Below are 20,110 nucleotides of genomic sequence, written 5' to 3'. Positions count from 1 at the left end.
GAGTCGGTGGACGTCTGAATAAGTCCAACCTGCTAAGAGGAGAACAGAACCCGTTGATAGTACCAGGAAACCACCATCTGGCAACTTTGATTATCCGGCATTACCATGAGACGGTCAGACATCAAAGAAGACATTACACAGAAGGTGCCATTAGAGTTGCAGGGTTCTGGATAGTTGGAGTGAAAAGACAAATAGCCACGATCATTCACAACTGTGTCAAATGTCAGAAGTTAAGAGGTAGACAGCAGTATCAGCAGATGGCTGACCTACCCGCAGACAGACTGAGCGAAGATGCACCCTTTTCATATGTCGGGATTGATGTATTTGGACCATGGACAGTAACGACCAGAAGAACCCGTGGTGGTCAAGTCAACAGCAAAAGATGGGCTGTAATGTTCACTTGCTTAAGTGTAAGAGCTGTACATATCGAAGTGATTGAGTCTATGGACACTTCAAGTTTCATCAATGCTCTTAGGAGATTTCTCGCACTAAGAGGTCCTGTGAAGATGTTGAGATCGGACTGTGGCACTAACTTCATTGGTGCGTGTAGAGAGTTACAGATAGACCGACAACAAGTTGGAAAGTATTTGAGTGATCAAGGTTGCGTGTGGAAGTTTAACCCACCACACTCTTCACACATGGGCGGAGTATAGGAACGCATGATTGGCATGGCAAGGCGAATACTGGATTCAATGTTGCTTCATGTGAGTTCTTCACGGCTTACCCACGAGGTGCTCACCACATTCCTTGCTGAGGTTGCAGCAATAATAAACTCAAGACCACTGACTGCCGTATCCACAGATCCAGAATTTCCGACTATCTTAACTCCAGCTACATTATTGAGCCGGAAAATTGGACAGATTCCAGCACCAAAGGGTATCTTTGATGAAAAGGACATGTATACACGTCAGTGGAGACACGCTCAATACCTTGCAGATCGGTTCTGGGACAGATGGAGGAAGGAATACCTCACACTTTTGCAAGGACGTAAAAAGTGGCAAACCCAGAAGCCCAACTTAAAGGAAGGGGATTTGGTCCTGCTAAAAGACCAGCAAACTCACCGGATCCAGTGGCCAGTTGGACTTATTACAAAGGCCGTTGCCAGTGATGATGGAAGGCTCCGAAGTGTGGAAGTCAGGATCGTGAAGAACGGGGACTCAAAAACTTTCCTCAGACCAGTCACTGAGACTGTCCTTATTATGCCTGCTTCTAAAAGTTCTGATCCAGTCTTATGTGAGGGAGTCACTCAAGCCCCTAACATAGATAGCCAATAGACTTGAGAAGGCTAGGTTAAGAATGCTAGATAGCATTTTACTCCATGCAGTGTTGAAAAGAAAAATAATTGAGTAGTGGTATCTCACGATACCAGGCGGGGAGTGTGCTGCCACGCAGCCTCTTATTTTCTAGCAGTTGTTATTTCATGTTATGTTACAGTTATTTAGTATCTTCCTTACACCCCTGCTGTTTCTTGCTAGTTGGTAGCTCCCACCCCTTCTCTTCCTGCTGTAACTCCATTTTGCATATTTGTTATGTAGAGGCTGCAGAGTTAGGGAGCTGTGTAACTTCATTGGAAATTTACCTATGAGAAAGACTATGAAAAAGCCTGATGTTTGTACCCTTTGTTACCTTGAAGCATAAAGAAGCATTGGAAAACACCTCAGGAGTCTTTATTCATTGAGTAAGCTGCCTGTTAAAGCGTTATTAACCTGCTGCACACATCCATACAGACTGGGTCTACAGAAGCTTGTGGTAGGTACAACAGATGCTGAGACAGAACAATCATTATCATCATCATCCTCCCCAAACAGCTCCTCTGAGCCCCCAACCACCTCTTCTGCCCCAACATCCCCTGGATCAGGCCCCTCCTCCACAATCAATACAGGCAGACGCAGCAGTCATATATAATCAAACAGATGCTGGCCTGCCTGCTAAGTAACTAGTACTAGTCAGTTTGCTAACAGTACAAATGAACTAACTGCACAACAACTAACTATTAATCCCTAACCTACCTACAGGCTAGCAGGCTAAGGCTACCTAGGCTAGCAGGCCTAGCCTGCACACAGACCTAACACTATCCTAGCATAGTATACAGTACAATAGCTGACTGAAAAAACTATAACACTCAAATCACTATCTATTTATAAATCAGTACAATACATTTGTTGGAAATGTGTAAATATGCAAAACCGCTGTGTTAAACAGTGAGAAAGCACTTGCTCAGACAAACAGCAGCACTGGAGATGCTCTCAGTACCACAGAGTCACAAGCAAGGACAAGATTCTCAAGATGGCTGCCACTTTATATAGAGGAGGGGAGGGCCAGGCTCCCCTCCTCTGATTGGTTGGTAGGGCCTCGGCTGGGGGCTTTCTGATTGGCCCAACGACGTCATCCCCTGGATACCGTGCGTCATCCGGTGCACCCAAATTCGGATCCATGATCCTTATCGATTACGGGAGCCGAAGACCGAGCCCATGATCGGGAAAAAAGCTTGTGATTATGGGCTAGCCGTGATCACGAGCTCGTGATGAGCACTGCTGATGAATACAGTGGCTTGCAAAAGAATTCAGCCCCCTTGAATTTTTCCACATTTTGTCATATTACTGCCACAAACATGAATCAATTTTATTGGAATTCCACATGAAAGACCAATACAAAGTGTTGTACATGTGAGAAGTGGAACGAAAATCATACATGATTCCAAACATTTTTTTTACAAATAAATAACTGCAAAGTGGGGTATGCATAATTATTCAGCCCCCTGAGTCAATACTTTGTAGAACCACCTTTTTTTGCTGCAATTACAGCTGCCAGTCTTTTAGGGTATGTCTCTACCAGCTTTGCACATCTAGAGACTGAAATCCTTGCCTATTCTTCTGTGCAAAACAGCTCCAGCTCAGTCAGATTAGATGGACAGCGTTTGTGAACAGCAGTTTTCAAATCTTGCCACAGATTTTCGATTGGATTTAGATCTGGGCTTTGACTGGGTCATTCTATCACATTAATCTTTTTTTGTTTTAATCCATTCCATTGTTGCCCTGGCTGTATGTTTACGGTCGTTGTCCTGCTGGAAGGTGAACCTCCGCCCCAGTCTCAAGTCTTTTGCAGACTCCAAGAGGTTTTCTTCCAATATTGCCCTGTATTTGGCTCCATCCATCTTCCCATCAACTCTGACCAGCTTCCGTGTCCCTGATGAAGAGAAGCACCCCCAGAGCATGATGCTGCCACCACCATATTTGACAGTGGGGATGGTGTGTTCAGAGTGATGTGAAGTGTTAGTTTTCCGCCACACATAGTGTTTTGCATTTTTTTTTGGGCCACAAAGTTCCATTTTGGTCTCATCTGACCAGAGCATCTTCTTCCACATTAGTGGATGATTGGTGTCAGGACACCTTCTGGGGAAAAGGCACAGGAAACAAAAAACACGGGAGCCCAATAGTGTAATATGTTTAGTCAAAATTGTCAATATAGAAGATAAGAATCTACTCACAAGAGTGGGTTGCAGAGGGGCAACCGACCACAGGAAGAAGGTGGAGACAATTAACCCGACTCCACTCGGGGAGGTCACTAAGGACCTGGATGCGGTTGCTCTCCTTGGAAAAAAGAATGTTTGCTGTGTCCCCCACATGGCTTGTGGCAAACTGTAAACGAGACTTCTTATGCTTTTCTGTTAACAATGGCTTTCTTCTTGTCACTCTTCCATAAAGGCCAACTTTGTGCAGTGCATGACTAATAGTTGGCCTATAGACAAATTCCCCCACCTGAACTGTAGATCTCTGCAGCTCGTCCAGAGTCACCATGGGCCTCTTGACTGCATTTCTGATCAGCGCTCTCCTTGTTCGGTGGACGGCCTTGTCTTGGTAGGTTTACAGTTGTGCCATACTCCTTCCACTTCTGAATGATCGCTTGAACAGTGCTCCGTGGGATGTTCAAGGCTTTGGAAATCTTTTTGTAGCCTAAGCCTTCTTTAAATTTCTCAATAACTTTATCCCTGACCTGTCTGGTGTGTTCTTTGGACTTCATGGTGTTGTTGCTCACAATATTCTCTTAGACAACCTCTGAGGCTGTCACAGAGCAGCTGTATTTGTACTGACATTAGATTACACACAGGTGCACTCTATTTAGTCATTAGCACTCATCAGGCAATGTCTACTGGCAACTGACTGCATTTAGACCAAAGGGGGCTGCATAATTACACACACCCCACTTTGCAGTTATTTATTTGTAAAAAATGTTTGGAATCATGCATGAATTTCGTTCCACTTCTCACGTGAACACCACTTTGTATTGGTCTTTCACATGGAATGCCAATAAAATTGATTTATGTTTGTGGCAGTAATGTGACATAATGTGGAAAACTTCAAGGGGGCCGAATACTTTTGCAAGCCACTGTATATTTCGTTAGTTCCCCTGTGAGTTTAGTTTGATGCAGGGGCGTAACTAGAAGTCCCCGGGCTCCCCTGCAAGAATTTGAGTGCCCCCCCCCCCCACCCTGAGCTCATAGCCGTTTTGGGGGGGGGGCAGGAGGGGTCACAGCATGAGGGAGAGCTTTGCACATCAGCAGGGAGGGGGGGCAGCCCCCCCCCCTCACCTCGGGCTCTCCCCTCTGCGCTCCCCTCCTGCATATATCTAAGTGTCAGCAGCAGCGGCAGCAGCAGCTATAATCACCTCCATTCACCACCGGAGGTCTCCGATCTGCAAGGGCTTCACATTACTTCCTGTTTCAACAGCTGAATTATTGAAGAAGATGCACCACAGGCTGCCCAGACCAACTGCAGCTCTGGGCTTCTGATAAGACGCAATGACAGTGCAGTGCGAAGTTGCACTGCTCTTGCGATGGCAAACATTCAGACAGATACAAGAAAGACTGGAGTGAGATAGCCAATAGCAACCACAGCAATGGCTACCTGCAAGGACAGGGCTAGGAGGACAGAGGCTGACAGAATGAATGCTTGCTAATCTAGTCATTATCTCAGTGACAGCAAGCATTCACAAAGACAAGAGTGAGGTAGCCAATAGCAACCACAGCAATGGCTACCTCACAAAGACAGGACAGAATAGTCAGGAAATAGCAGAATCAAAAGGCAGGCAAACGTAATACATAGACAAATATACAATAGATATGATTTCCTAGCGTATTACAATTTACAGCTATCAATGAAACTACAAACGACTGTAGACAAATATACAATAGATATGATTTCCTAACGTATTACAATTTACAGCTATCAATGAAACTACAAACAACTGACTAACATATGTATATATATCGGCGATACAACATAAGCAAGGAAAACTGGCTAGGAACTGGAGCAATACAAGGAACAAGGCTAAGGAATACAAAATCTCTATGCTAGAAGGAGTACGTATATATGTCCCCGACGGAGAAGGGGGGCTATCTCCCCCCCTTCCCTCACCTTAGGGTGCTCTCCCTCCCTCGCTCTCTCCTCCGGAACTAAGTGTGGTGGCTGGCAGCGGGCGGAACTTACCTTCCGTGTCTCTGCCTGGTCTGGGACATATACCTCTGGCTACATATACTGGGACATACACTGGGAATTCCAATAAAATTGATTTATATTTGTGGCAGTAATATGACAAAATGTGGAAAACTTCCAGGGGGCCGAATACTTTTGCAAGCCACTGTATATTGGGCACATATACCCCTGCCTACAAATACTGGGACATATACCTCTGGTTGCATATACTGGGGACATATATTCACCTGCCTACATATACTGGGGCATATACACCTGCCTACATATACTGGGCCATATACCTCTGGCTACATATACTGGGTACATATACACCTGCCTACATATACTGGGGACATATACACCTGCCTACATATCCTGGGACATATACCTCTGGCTACATATACTGAGGACAAATACACCTGCCTACATATACTGGGGCATATACACCTGCCTACATATACTGGGGACATATACACCTGCCTACATATTCTGGGGACATATACAACTGCCTACATATACTGGGGACATATACAACTGCCTACATATACTGGGGACATATACACTTGCCTACATATACTGGGACATATACACCTGCCTACATATACTGGGACATATACCTCTGCCTACATATACTGGGGACATATACCCCTGACTACATATACTGGGCACATATACCCCTGCCTACATATACTGGGACATATACCTCTGGCTACATATACTGGGGACATATACACCTGCCTACATATACTGGGGACATATACCCCTGGCTACATATATGGGCCACATATACCCCTGGCTACATATACTGGGGACATATACCCCTGGCTAAAAATACTGGGGACATATACCCCTGGCTACTTATACTGGGACATATACCCCTGGCTACAAATACTGTGACATATAGCCCTGGCTACATATATTGGGACATATACCCCCTGACTACATATACTGGGGACATATACCCCCTGCCTACATATACTGGGGACATATACCCCCTGGCTACATATACTGGGACATATACCTCTGCCTAGATATACTGGGCACATATACCCCTGGCTACATATACTGGGCACATATACCCCTGACTACATATACTGGGCACATATACCCCTGCCTACATATACTGGGACATATAGCTCTGGCTACATATACTGGGGACATATACACCTGCCTACATATACTGGGGTAGGGCTGCACGATTTCAGGAAGAAATTGAAATTGCGATTTTTCTCTCAAAAATTGCGATTTCGATTTTTTTCACGATTTTCTTCAAATCAAGCTTTAGCACTAAATTCACATTGCCCCCACTACACTCTGCTAACACCTGATGATCCACCAATACACTACACTATGCTAACTTGAATCTTGATGCCCCACCAATTAAACTCCACTGCACAATGCTAACCTCTGATTCCCATCAATAACACACTAAGCTAACTCCTGATGCCCACCAGCTATGCTACAATGCACTACTCTAACACCTTCTGCCCCCATTCCCAGCTACACTACACTTAACCCCTGCAGCTACAATGACTACTCTGCAACTGCCACTGTTAGGTCTGAAGCACTAGGCAGACAGTGGCTAAGCTGCATGGGCATGTGGGCCCACAAGAGAGCACAGCAGGACCAGGCAGATAGAGCATACACACAGACTCGCTGTATACAGCACAGTCCTGTTAGCCAGTCTAGCTGTCCATTTACACATACAGCTCTAGCTGTAATCTGATCTTTGCTTTCATTACTGGTGTCACTGCCCATATTGCTATCTGATGGGATGCGAGGCTAAGGATCCTGCCCTTTTGACCTCAAAATGCCGGCAAAGCTCGTTACAGCTAAGAGCTGTCTGTACACGGACAGCTAGAGTGGCTTTAGCAGGACGCTGCGCTATGTGCTGTATAAAGCCTGCGTGTGGTCTATCTCTCTGCCACTGTTCTCTGGTCCCCGCTGTGCAAGAGAGCCTGGGTGACTGTGCGGTGGATCGGAGAAAACCATGCGTGCTTCACTGCAGCCAAGGCAGCTAAAGGAAGAGAGAGCTGGCCGTGCATTCCTCGATTCAGTGCCTCACTCCTCCTCCTGGCCGGAAGGAGGAAGCGCACCTTAGTAACAAGCCGGAAATGTACGCGTGCAATGCTGGGGACAGCATTGAACGTGGAAAAACGGCCGCAATGAAAAAAAAAATCACCACTCTGACGATACTGAAATCGTCATGATGCACATCGCGATTTCGATTAAAAAACGATATATCGTGCAGCCCTATACTGGGGACATATACCCCTGGCTACATATACTGGCCACATATACCCCTGGCTACATATACTGGGGACATATACCCCTGGCTAAATATACTGGGGACATAAACCCCTGGCTACATATACTGGGGACATATAGCCCTGGCTACATATACTGGGACATATACCCCCTGACTACATATACTGGGGACATATACCCCCTGACTACATATACTGGGGACATATACCCCCTGACTACATATACTGGGGACATATACCCCCTGGCTACATATACTGGGGACATATACCCCCTGACTACATATACTGGGCACATATACCCCCTGACTACTTATACTGGGACATATACCCCCTGACTACATATACTGGGACATATACCCTTGGCTACATTTACTGGGCACATATATCCCTGGCTACATATACTGGGGACACTGGCTGTTTGTCATTATGTGCATTTACTGGTGAAAAGCTGTCCCTTATTATGTGCATTTACTGGTGAAAAGTTGTCTCTTATTATGTGCATTTACTGGTGAAAAGCTGTCTCTTATTATGTGCATTTACTGGGGAAATGCTGTCTCTCATTATGTGCATTTACTGGTGAAAGGCTGTCTGTCATTACCTGCATTTACTGGTGAAACACTGTCTTTTATGTGCATTTAGTGGGGAAACGCTGTCTCTCATTACATGCATTTATTGGGTTAGCGCTGTCTGTCATTATGTGCATTTACTTCATTTTTTTTTATGTAACTACATTAGCTGGTATAACTACATTACAGTTAGCCCCACCCATGGGCAGGGTATATGAGGGATATATTTATAAAAAAAATATAAGGGCATCAATATTAAAGAAACATCTTCAAAAATGTTATGGTAGGCGTGACTAGGGGGTGTGTTGGGGGTGTGGTTAGGGTTGTGTTGGGAGTGTGGCTAGGGGTGTGGCCTGTGTCCCGGTTTCTAATTCTAAAATGTTGGGAGGTATGGTACTATGCAAGAACATGCATGCAGGAAATCCAGGGCTATCTGGCTGCAGCAAACCATTAGTGGAATAATGACAGTATCCTGAGCTGCGAATGCACATCCGAATGCAAACTGACAAACCAGAACTGTCCATTTGCGGCTCCACCTGCAATGGACAGAACACGTCACAGGAGGAATCCTAACAGTAATGTGAAGCTCTTGCAGATCGGAGACCTCCGGTGGTGAATGGAGGTAATTATAGCTGCCGCCGCTGCTGCTGAACACTTAGATATATGCAGGAGGGGAGCGCAGAGCCCGAGGTGAGGGAGGGGGGGACTGTCCCCCCTCCCCGCTGATGTGCAAAGCTGTTGCGACCCCTCCTGCACCCCAAAACGGCCATGAGCAGGCTGCAGGGTGGGGGTGTGGGGACTCGCTCAAATTCTTGCAAGGGGGCCGGGGACTTCTAGTTACGCCCCTGCATCACACTAAACTCACAGGGGAACTAACGAAATATATTCATCCGGGAGCAGGGGCTCCTTCCCCTATTGTTACGCCAGTGATCTGATGCACTGTCCCAGGAGATGACGTCAGGATATGTGCTCCTAATCTTTTAGATAGGTTAGATGCAATGAATGTTTGCATGTCTGCACTATGCATGTTACAGGGCCAGAGTTAGGACACCTACAAATACCTGGGTACTTCTGTGCAGTGTAGGTGACTACGCAAGGGAATGCATTCTTTTGTAACTAAGACCCTAGCTTTTAACTTAGCTGTAGGGATAGCAGTGGTGCCTGGATAATTGATTCCTGTGAATGCATTTGTTTGAACATTTGCATTTAAGTGTGCAAAGGGTTAACTCTTTCTTGAAATTTGGTGAGAGGACACACTATCAAAGTAATTTTGGATACATGGATTTGTTGGTAACAATACAATTACTGGTAATTTTTGAAAAACTGGTCTATTGAAATTTTTAATTTTCATTGATTATATCCCTGTGGTGCTAAAGCACAGATAATCATATATTATTAGACATATGACTTGAAAGTGTAAGAAAAGAGGTTATGAATGGTGCATGCACGATTTCATGCACATTTATAGTGTTTACAAACTAAAAAAACAAGTGACTGTAAATGCAACATTCTTTTTATTCTTTTTTTAATTTGCAGATTACTTTTTATGAAGACAGGAACTTTCAAGGAAAGTCCCATGAATGTTCTGGTGACAATGCAGATCTGCATTCCTATTTTGCACGCTGCAACTCAATCCGTGTAGAGAATGGATGCTGGGTGATCTATGAACGCTCAAATTACATGGGACACCAATATTATCTGAAGAAGGGGGACTATCCTGAATACCAGAGCTGGCTGGGCTTGAATGACTCAATTAGATCTTGCCACTCAATTCCCAATGTGAGTTGTTTGTTGATTTAGCCATCTGTCTATAGTTTTCTGTGAGTTTTCTGTGGTGTTACCCTTATGAACCAGAGCAATTTATACAATCTAGCACTACTCCCATTCATTTGCTAATAGCTTTATCACTACTTACCACACCAAAATAATCTATATCTTGTTTTTTTCACTACAAATTAGATTGTCTTTGGGTGGTACTTTATGTTAAGATTTATTTTATTCTAAACTAGAATTTCATGACAGAATCAATTAAACATATGCATTCATTTATTTAAATACAAGATAATTGTAACGATCGGTGTCAGCACACAAAGAGAATCTGATTATTGGCGATCTGCAGAATCACCGATAATACGGATATATTGCTAACCTCTGGACACCCAGCAAATGAAACACAATAAATACAGTAATATCACAGAAGTACCCCCCCCCCCCCCCCCCCCCCTTGAGGAGTGGACTCCGGACACTTCCCATCCGGTTTCTCTGGATGTGACTGATGAAACCTTTTCCTCAATCTCTCGGCATGCATGCGACCCTCTGGCACCCAAGACCTGTCCTCCACCCCCTACCCCTTCCAATGGACCAGATACTGCACAGAATTTTGTACCAAACGAGAATCCAAGATCTTCTCCACCTCAAATTCTGACTGGCCCTCCACTACCACTGGGGGGGGGGAGAGGAATCCACATACACTGCCGGTTTCAGTAAGGAGACGTGGAACGATCTCCCACATCTCATGCTGGCTGGAAGATCAATCACAAAAGAAACTTCATTGATCTTTTTGACCACCGGATAAGGTCCTATGAACCTAGGACCCAACTTGGTGGACGGTTGTCTGAGTGCCAAATGTTTTGTTGACACCCACACCTTGTCTCCTGGGGCAAAGTGCCACTCAGCAGACCGTCTCTTATCGGCCTGTTTCTTTTGTCTCTGAAAGGCTATGCCTAAATTTCTTTTCACCGGTCCCCAACGCACCCTTAAAGCCCTCTGCCAATCCTCTAGGGCCGGGAAGGGGGAAGAACACACAAGCAAAGGGGAAAACTTAGGGGATTTTCCTAACACAACCTGAAAAGGGGACAACCCTGTTGACGCACTCTTCAGGTTGTTGTGCGCAAACTCGGCAAAGGGCAAAAATTTAATCCATTCGGTTTGCGCGTCCGCCACATAGCATCTCAGGAACTGTTCCAGGGCCTGATTAACCCTTTCGGTCTGTCCGTTGGTCTGTGGGTGATACCCTGAAGAGAAGGATAGGTTCATCCCCAATGTATGACAAAAAGCCCTCCAAAACTTTGCCACGAATTGGACTCCCCTATCAGAAACCACATCATCCGGGATTCCATGTAACCGGAAGACATGTTGTATAAAAATGTAGTATACAGAGGCGCCAATAGAATAAAAATTGCCAGTTAAAATCAATAAAAGTGTGGGCGGTAAGGGTGGACCTACCCGCCCGACAACAACCACAAGCACAGCTCTGTGTATAATATAAATTTAATAAGCACTCCCAGTAAAAATATACAGTTTGCAACGCGTTTCACGGGTCCCAAGCCCGCTTCCTCAGGCAGAAAAACTTATACAGGCAGGAGCAACTGAAATATATAAAAAAGAACAAGAACGAAAATCCATATGTAAAAACAACAAAAACGAAAATCCATATGTAAAAACAACCAAAAATCAAAGTTATCATCTGTCAGTGTTAGAGCTGAATAGTGCATAGTTATGATTACAATATTGCAACATAGTTTCTGACTATATCTGTGGGTTCCAAGTATCCGCAACGTTGTATCAGCATACACTAGCGTGCATATAAACGAACAAGGAATATTGCATCCATAAGTAACAGTGGTCCCTTAATTGGTATACATTAAATTCAACAAGTTCAAACACAAATATACAGTTTTGCTAGCCATTTGGTGCAATATGACCTTGCACCCAATAGGTTAAGAGCACAGTACCTATAAATGCCATAGGGTGGCCCTCTCTAGTCCCTATCCCCACAAAAAACAAAGTATGCATTTTTTCAAAATATATAGTATAGTATGAGTCTTTAGGTAGATATACTTAGTCTCAGACCTGAAATTATTATTTTTTTTTAAATATTTTCATATTGCAATACAATGTGGAGGGTGGGTGGACTATAACCACTTATGGAAGAACGGAGGAGGAAGGGAGCGGGGGGGGGGGGGGGGGAGGAAAGAAAGGGGGGACAGTCTGAGTGAGGAGACTTCACTAGGCGGAAGACATTTAGACACGAGTGTGGCGCCAACCCGCAGCAAAGGCGCCACACTCGTGTGCACAAGGACACTGGTAAGACCTGCTCATTCCCCCAATCCACTGTCCCCCCTTTCTTTCCTCCCCCCCCCCCCCCCACTCCCTTCCTCCTCCGTTCTTCCATAACTGGTTATAGTCCACCCACCCTCCACATTGTATTGCAATATGAATATTTTTTTTTTAAAAAATTTCAGGTCTGAGACTAAATATATCTACCTAAAGACTCATACTATACTATATATTTTGAAAAAATACATACTTTGTTTTTTGTGGGGATAGGGACTAGAGAGGGCCATCCTATGGCATTTATAGGTACTGTGCTCCAGTGCTGATCGTAATGGAAAAAGCTACGCTTACGGATCATTACGCGTAATTTTACGCTATTACGCATTACGAAATTACGCTTACGGCATAGACATTCAATTTCGGTACATGTCTGTAATTACGCATTGCCCTTACGCAATTACGCGTAAGAATACCGTAATTCAAGTTGTTACGTTATAGGCTTACGCGTAAATTCCTACTAGCAATTAATGCGTAAGGTCATGCTGCCAAGCGGAAAAGTTGACGCATGGATCAATGTTAGGTAGCCGCCGACTTTAAGGGTTAATAGCAAAGCCCCCTTAAGTGCTAAGAGCCTCAAATTTGGAGAATATATTAAGGAGATCAGAAGGAATAAGAGGGAAATTTTTTTTTTCAAAAAGACCTTATAGTTTTTGAGAAAATCGATGTTAAAGTTTCAAAGGAAAAATAGATACATTTAAAAACCCGCCGACTTTAACGGTTAATAGCAAAGCCTGCTTAAAATTTAGAAACACCAAATTTACAGGGTATATTAAGGGGATCAGTGGGAATGAGAGGAAAAATTTTTTTTTCAAAAAGACCTTATAGTTTTTGAGAAAATCGATTTTTAAGTTTCAAGGGCAAAAATGTCTTTTAAATGCGGAAAATGTCAGTTTTTTTTGCACAGGTAACAATAGTGTTTTATTTTCATAGATTCCCCCAAGTGGGAAGAGTTTTACTTACTTCGTTCTGAGTGTGGGAAATATAAAAAAAAAACGACGTGGGGTCCCCCCTCCCAGACCTCTTTAACCCCTTGTCCCCCATGCAGACTGGGATAGCCAGAATGCGGAGCACCGGCCGCGTGGGGCTCCGCACCCTGACTATACCAGCCCGCATGGTCCATGGATTGGGGGGTCTCGGAAGGGGAGGGGCAGCCAAGCTTTCCCCTCCCCCTCCGAGCCCTTGTCCAATCCAAGGACAAGGGGCTCTTCTCCACCTCCGATGGGCGGTGGAGGTGGAGGCCGCGATTTCCTGGGGGGGAGGTTCATGGTGGCATCTGGGAGTCCCCTTTAAAAAGGGGTCCCCCAGATGCCCACCCCCCCTCCCAGGAGAAATGAGTATAGAGGTACTTGTACCCCTTACCCATTTCCTTTAAGAGTTAAAAGTAAATAAACACACAGACACTTTGAAAAAGTATTTTAATTGAACAAAAAACATAACCACGAAAAAAGTCCTTTAATATTCTTAATTAACCATTAATACTTACCTGTCCCTTTAAAAGCCAGTTCCCACGCAATATCTTCGGAAATATACTAATCAGTTACAATGTAACAAAGCTATTACAATGTAACAACTTTGTTACTTTGTAACACCACCGCACCCGACGTCACTCGCCGCCACCGCCGCGTCTGCGCTGACCCGACAGAGCTCTGAGCTATATAGCTCAGAGCTCCCTAAGCATCTTTGTATTTGGGCTCCAAGGAGCCCCATTGGTCCTTAGCAGACCAATGGGGTTCCTTTAAATCAGAAGGAACCCCATTGGTCTGCTAAGGACCAATGGGGCTCCTTGGAGCCCAAATACAAAGATGCTAAGAGAGCTCTGAGCTATATAGCTCAGAGCTCTGTCGGGTCCGTGCGGGACGCTAAGTCCCCGCCGCCTCCCGCTGTCCTCCCCGCCTCTTCCACATGTCACCCACATGTCACCCACATGTGGGTGACATGTGGGTGACAGATGTGGGCGGGGCTGACAGCGGGAGGCGGCGGGGACTTAGCGTCCCGCACTGACCCGACAGAGCTCTGAGCTATATAGCTCAGAGCTCTCTTAGCATCTTTGTATTTGGGCTCCAAGGAGCCCCATTGGTCCTTAGCAGACCAATGGGGTTCCTTCTGATTTAAAGGAACCCCATTGGTCTGCTAAGGACCAATGGGGCTCCTTGGAGCCCAAATACAAAGATGCTTAGGGAGCTCTGAGCTATATAGCTCAGAGCTCTGTCGGGTCAGCGCAGACGCGGCGGTGGCGGCGAGTGACGTCGGGTGCGGTGGTGTTACAAAGTAACAAAGTTGTTACATTGTAATAACTTTGTTACATTGTAACTGATTAGTATATTTCCGAGGATATTGCGTGGGAACTGGCTTTTAAAGGGACAGGTAAGTATTAATGGTTAATTAAGAATATTAAAGGACTTTTTTCGTGGTTATGTTTTTTGTTCAATTAAAATACTTTTTCAAAGTGTCTGTGTGTTTATTTACTTTTAACTCTTAAAGGAAATGGGTAAGGGGTACAAGTACCTCTATACTCATTTCTCCTGGGAGGGGGGGTGGGCATCTGGGGGACCCCTTTTTAAAGGGGACTCCCAGATGCCACCATGAACCTCCCCCCCAGGAAATCGCGGCCTCCACCTCCACCGCCCATCGGAGGTGGAGAAGAGCCCCTTGTCCTTGGATTGGACAAGGGCTCGGAGGGGGAGGGGAAAGCTTGGCTGCCCCTCCCCTTCCGAGACCCCCCAATCCATGGACCATGCGGGCTGGTATAGTCAGGGTGCGGAGCCCCACGCGGCCGGTGCTCCGCATTCTGGCTATCCCAGTCTGCATGGGGGACAAGGGGTTAAAGAGGTCTGGGAGGGGGGACCCCACGTCGTTTTTTTTTTAATATTTCCCACACTCAGAACGAAGTAAGTAAAACTCTTCCCACTTGGGGGAATCTATGAAAATAAAACACTATTGTTACCTGTGCAAAAAAAACTGACATTTTCCGCATTTAAAAGACATTTTTGCCCTTGAAACTTAAAAATCGATTTTCTCAAAAACTATAAGGTCTTTTTGAAAAAAATTTTTTTCCTCTTATTCCCACTGATCCCCTTAATATACCCTGTAAATTTGGTGTTTCTAAATTTTAAGCAGGCTTTGCTATTAACCGTTAAAGTCGGCGGGTTTTTAAATGTATCTATTTTTCCTTTGAAACTTTAACATCGATTTTCTCAAAAACTATAAAGTCTTTTTGAAAAAAAATTTTTTCCTCTTATTCCTTCTGATCTCCTTAATATATTCTCCAAATTTGAGGCTCTTAGCACTTAAGGGGGCTTTGCTATTAACCCTTAAAGTCGGCGGCTTTTTTATATTATACGGGAGCGTAATATTACGCGATTACGGCAGACTGTGTAATTTCAATGGGAGTTTACTGTCTTACGCGTAATTTGTTACGCGTAAAACGTAACCCACGGTCTACGCGTAATTAATTACGCGTAATACCGTAACCTTACACGTAACGCTTACGGTGCATTTGTAGTGAATTACGATGCGTAATTACGCTAATGCGTAATTTCGGCCCAGCACTGCTGTGCTCTTAACCTATTGGGTGCAAGGTCATATTGCACCAAATGGCTAGCAAAACTGTATATTTGTGTTTGAACTTATTGAATTTAATGTATACCAATTAAGGGACCACTGTTACTGTTACTTATGGATGCAATATTCCTTGTTCGTTTATATGCACGCTAGTGTATGCTGATACAACGTTGCGGATACTTGGAACCCACAGATATAGTCAGAAACTATGTTGCAATATTGTAATCATAACTATGCACTATTCAGCTCTAACACTGGCAGATGATAACTTTGATTTTTGGTTGTTTTTACATATGGATTTTCGTTTTTGTTGTTTCTACATATGGATTTTCGTTCTTGTTCTTTTTTATATATTTCAGTTGCTCCTGCCTGTATAAGTTTTTCTGCCTGAGGAAGCGGGCTTAGGACCCGTGAAACGCGTTGCAAACTGTATATTTTTACTGGGAGTGCTTATTAAATTTATATTATACACAGAGCTGTGCTTGTGGTTGTTGTCGGGCGGGTAGGTCCACCCTTACCGCCCACACTTTTATTGATTTTAATTGGCAATTTTTATTCTATTGGCGCCTCTGTATACTACATTACAATTTGATCCACCTGGTGGATGGGTGTTGACACCGGTAACAGTAAATTCGGGCGCCTGAGGCTAGTGGACAAATCGGGCGCCGCCATTCACTCCTATAATAAATATCGTTTAATGGGCGCCCGATAGGAAAAAAGGGCGCCGGAGAAAACTAACGTTTTAAAAGCGGCGCCCGGAGACTTAATGTTGTATTACTGTTTCTCATGATTACACATTATTTAATGATTTATACATTTTTAAATATTATTTTTAAACGAAAAACAGTACAATATTTTTTTTTTTACATTATTTTTAAACGAAAAACAGTACTTTTTTTTTTTTTTTTTTTTTACATTATTTTTAAACGAAAAAACCAACAGGGGGGTCTTAGGTTTAGGCACCAACAGGGGGGTCTTAGGTTTAGGCACCAACAGGGGGGTCTTAGGTTTAGGCACCAACAGGGGGGTCTAGGGGTTAGGGGTAGGTACAGGGAGGGTTACTTAGGCACCAACAGGGGGGGTCTTAGGTTTAGGCATCAACAGGGGGGTCTAGGGGTTAGGGGTAGGTACAGGGAGGGTTACTTAGTAATTTTTTTTTAAACGTTATTATACGTTTCACTATTTAAACGAAAGATTAACGTTTTTTACAATTGCCGATTTAATGCACATTATTTAATGATTTATAACTTTAAAAAACATTAATTTTAAACGAAATACAGTACATTACATTTTTAAACGTTATCCATGCTTATCGTTAAAAACCCGGCGCCCTTTTTTCCCAGCGCCCCTTTTTAACGTACGCGTTGACACCCCCTTTTTTTCTATGTACGGAGAGCGACTTTTTAACCTGAGCGAGGAGAGGTCTAATCTCCTCGTCCGCGATTTAAGTGGTTGCCTGGAATCGGCAACCCAGACTTGTGAGTATAATTTCTACCACCATTTATGCCAACTGTACCACAGTAATACACTATCGGGGGCTCTCGATTGTCTCTCTTTTTTTTCTCTTTTACTACATGTTGTATAAAAAGATCGGCCAATTCTTGGGCTGAAGGAAACCCTTTAAGTGGAACGAAATGGGCCATCTTGCTGAACCTGTCTACAATTACCCAGATAACTGTCATACCTTCGGACCGGGGGAGCTCGCCAACAAAATCCATGGACAGATGGGTCCACGGTTCACTTGGTACTGGCAAGGCTTGTAAAGTGCCCACCGGAGCTAGGCGAGAAAGTTTGTTCCTGGCACAGACAACACACTCTCTAGCAAATTCTCTGCAATCTGAAGCCAATGACGGCCACCACACACACCTAGTGATCAGATCTAGAGTGCGAGTGACCCCAGTGACCTGCATTCTTATGGGCATGGAACAGTTGCATGATCCGTAATCGGAAAGGAAGTGGCACGAAGAGAACCCCTTCCGGCTTCCCTTCCGGGGTGTCTAACTGATAATCAGCTAGTGTGGCTGCCCAATCCTCCCAGGTCTCAACTGCAGCTAGCACCACCTTAGGAGACAGGATACCCTCGGGGAATGTTAACTGGGCTGTCTCAGGCCCAAAACATTTGGAGAGGGCATCTGCCTTGATATTTTTAGAACCTGGAGTGTACGTAATGACAAATCTGAAGCGTGTAAAGAACAAAGACCAGCGGGCCTGTCTGGGAGTAAGTCTCTTGGCACTTTCAATGTACTCCAGATTCTTATGGTCCGTAAAGACAACAATGGTGTGTTCTGCACCCTCAAGCCAATGTCGCCATTCCTGAAAGGCTAGCTTGATGGCAAGGAGTTCCCTGTTGCCTACATCGTAGTTTCTTTCAGCAGGAGAGAATCTACGTGAAAAGTAGGCACAGGGATGTGTCTTGCCCTGCACACCTGACCGTTGAGACAGGACTGCCCCCACCCCAATCTCCGAGGCCTCTACCTCTACCATGAAGGGAAGGGTGACATCGACATGTCTCAATATTGGTGCAGAGCAAAATAGTCTTTTAAGAGTGCTGAAGGCTGACTGGGCCTCTGAGGACCAATGATACGGGTCCGCCCCTTTCTTGGTTAGACTAGTAAGAGGGGCTACTACCGAAGAGAATCCCTTGATAAATCTCTGGTAGTAGTTAGCAAAACCAAGGAATCTCTGAAGTGCCTTCAACCCTACCGGTTGTGGCCACTCTAAAATAGCTGAAACTTTTTCTGGGTCCATAGAGAGACCTGATGTTGAAATAATGTATCCCAGAAAAGGAATTTGAGTGACCTCAAAGAGGCACTTCTCTAGTTTTGCATACAATAATTTTTGTCTCAACTTCTTCAGTACATATTTGACATGCTTGCGATGCTCGACGAGGTTTGGAGAAAAAATCAGTATGTCATCAAGGTATACCAAGACAAACTTCCCCAACACCTCCCTGAAGACCTCATTAATCAATTCTTGGAAGACGGCCGGGGCATTACACAACCCGAAGGGCATAACTAGATACTCGTAATGCCCGTCGGGTGTATTGAAGGCCGTCTTCCACTCGTCACCAACCCTAATGCGCACCAGGTTGTATGCCCCACGTAGGTCCAATTTTGAGAAAATACTGGCATTGGTAATCTGGGCAAATAGATCGTCTATCAGAGGCAACGGATAGCGATTCTTTATGGTGATCTTGTTTAGACCTCGGTAGTCAATACAAGGCCTAAGACCACCATCTTTCTTCTGGACGAAAAAAAACCTCACCCCGGCCGGTGACCAAGAAGGGCGGATGAACCCTTTCGCCAGGTTCTCAATAATGTACTCCCGCATTGCCGGAAAGATTATAGAGATGACCCCTAGGGGGCATACAACCAGATCTTAGGTCGATAGGGCAGTCGAAACTCCGATGTGGTGGGAGTTTGTCAGCGGACCTAGGACAGAACACATCCGCAAATTCAGCGTATTGTGCTGGTACCCCCTTAACCTCTACCTTGGCAGCGCAAATGGTGATCCTCCCCAAACAATGAGTGTGGCAATAAGGTGACCAGCTGAGTAGCTGTCCTGAGGCCCAATCCATCTGTGGAGAATGGAGCTGCAACCAGGGCATACCGAGGATTATGGTGGAGGTTGCCATGCGCAAAACAAGAAACTGTAAAGTCTCCTTATGTAGAACCCCTATCGTGCATGACAACCTTGGGGTCTGAGATAGAGGTTGTCTACACTGTAGGGGAGAATCATCCACTGCTGTGACGACTATTTGTCGGTCTAAGGGCTGTAAGGGAACACCCAGTCCTTTCACAAATTCGCAATCAATAAAATTGGCGCGGACCAGAGTCCACGAAAGCTTCTGTACAAACACTAAAATTCCCCCAGGAAATGGAACACGGGAGGAGTAACCGATTATTCTGATTTAGAGGTAAGCTCTGTGCGTCTAGGGTATTATCTCTAACTACACCTAGAGAGCAGCGTTTCCCGATTTTCTGGGGCAATTTTGAGCAATATGACCCTGCTCTGCACAATATAAACTAAAATTTTCTGCCCTTCTGCGTTCTTTCTCGGCCCGAGTCAACCGAGAATGTCCGATTTGCATCGGCTCGTCAGTAGGAGGAGTAGGCGATGAGGATGCATA

At 44.8% G+C, this 20,110-nt stretch overlaps 1 protein-coding gene across 3 annotated transcripts in view; it reads left to right on the top strand.

Moving 5' to 3' along the window:
* The window catches only part of LOC137525730 (gamma-crystallin B-like), a 309,444-nt gene that overhangs the window by 234,700 nt on the left and 54,634 nt on the right, over positions 1-20,110 (top strand). For all 3 annotated transcript variants that reach the window (XM_068246914.1, XM_068246912.1, XM_068246913.1), the window contains one exon: positions 9,841-10,083. In XM_068246914.1, the coding sequence (XP_068103015.1) occupies positions 9,841-10,083 (243 nt within the window). The remainder of the gene's footprint in view (positions 1-9,840; positions 10,084-20,110) is intronic.

Source organism: Hyperolius riggenbachi, chromosome 7 (genome assembly GCF_040937935.1).
Source record: "Hyperolius riggenbachi isolate aHypRig1 chromosome 7, aHypRig1.pri, whole genome shotgun sequence".
Classification (NCBI taxonomy): Eukaryota; Metazoa; Chordata; class Amphibia; order Anura; family Hyperoliidae; genus Hyperolius; species Hyperolius riggenbachi.
This window is presented reverse-complemented; position numbering and strand designations above follow the sequence as displayed.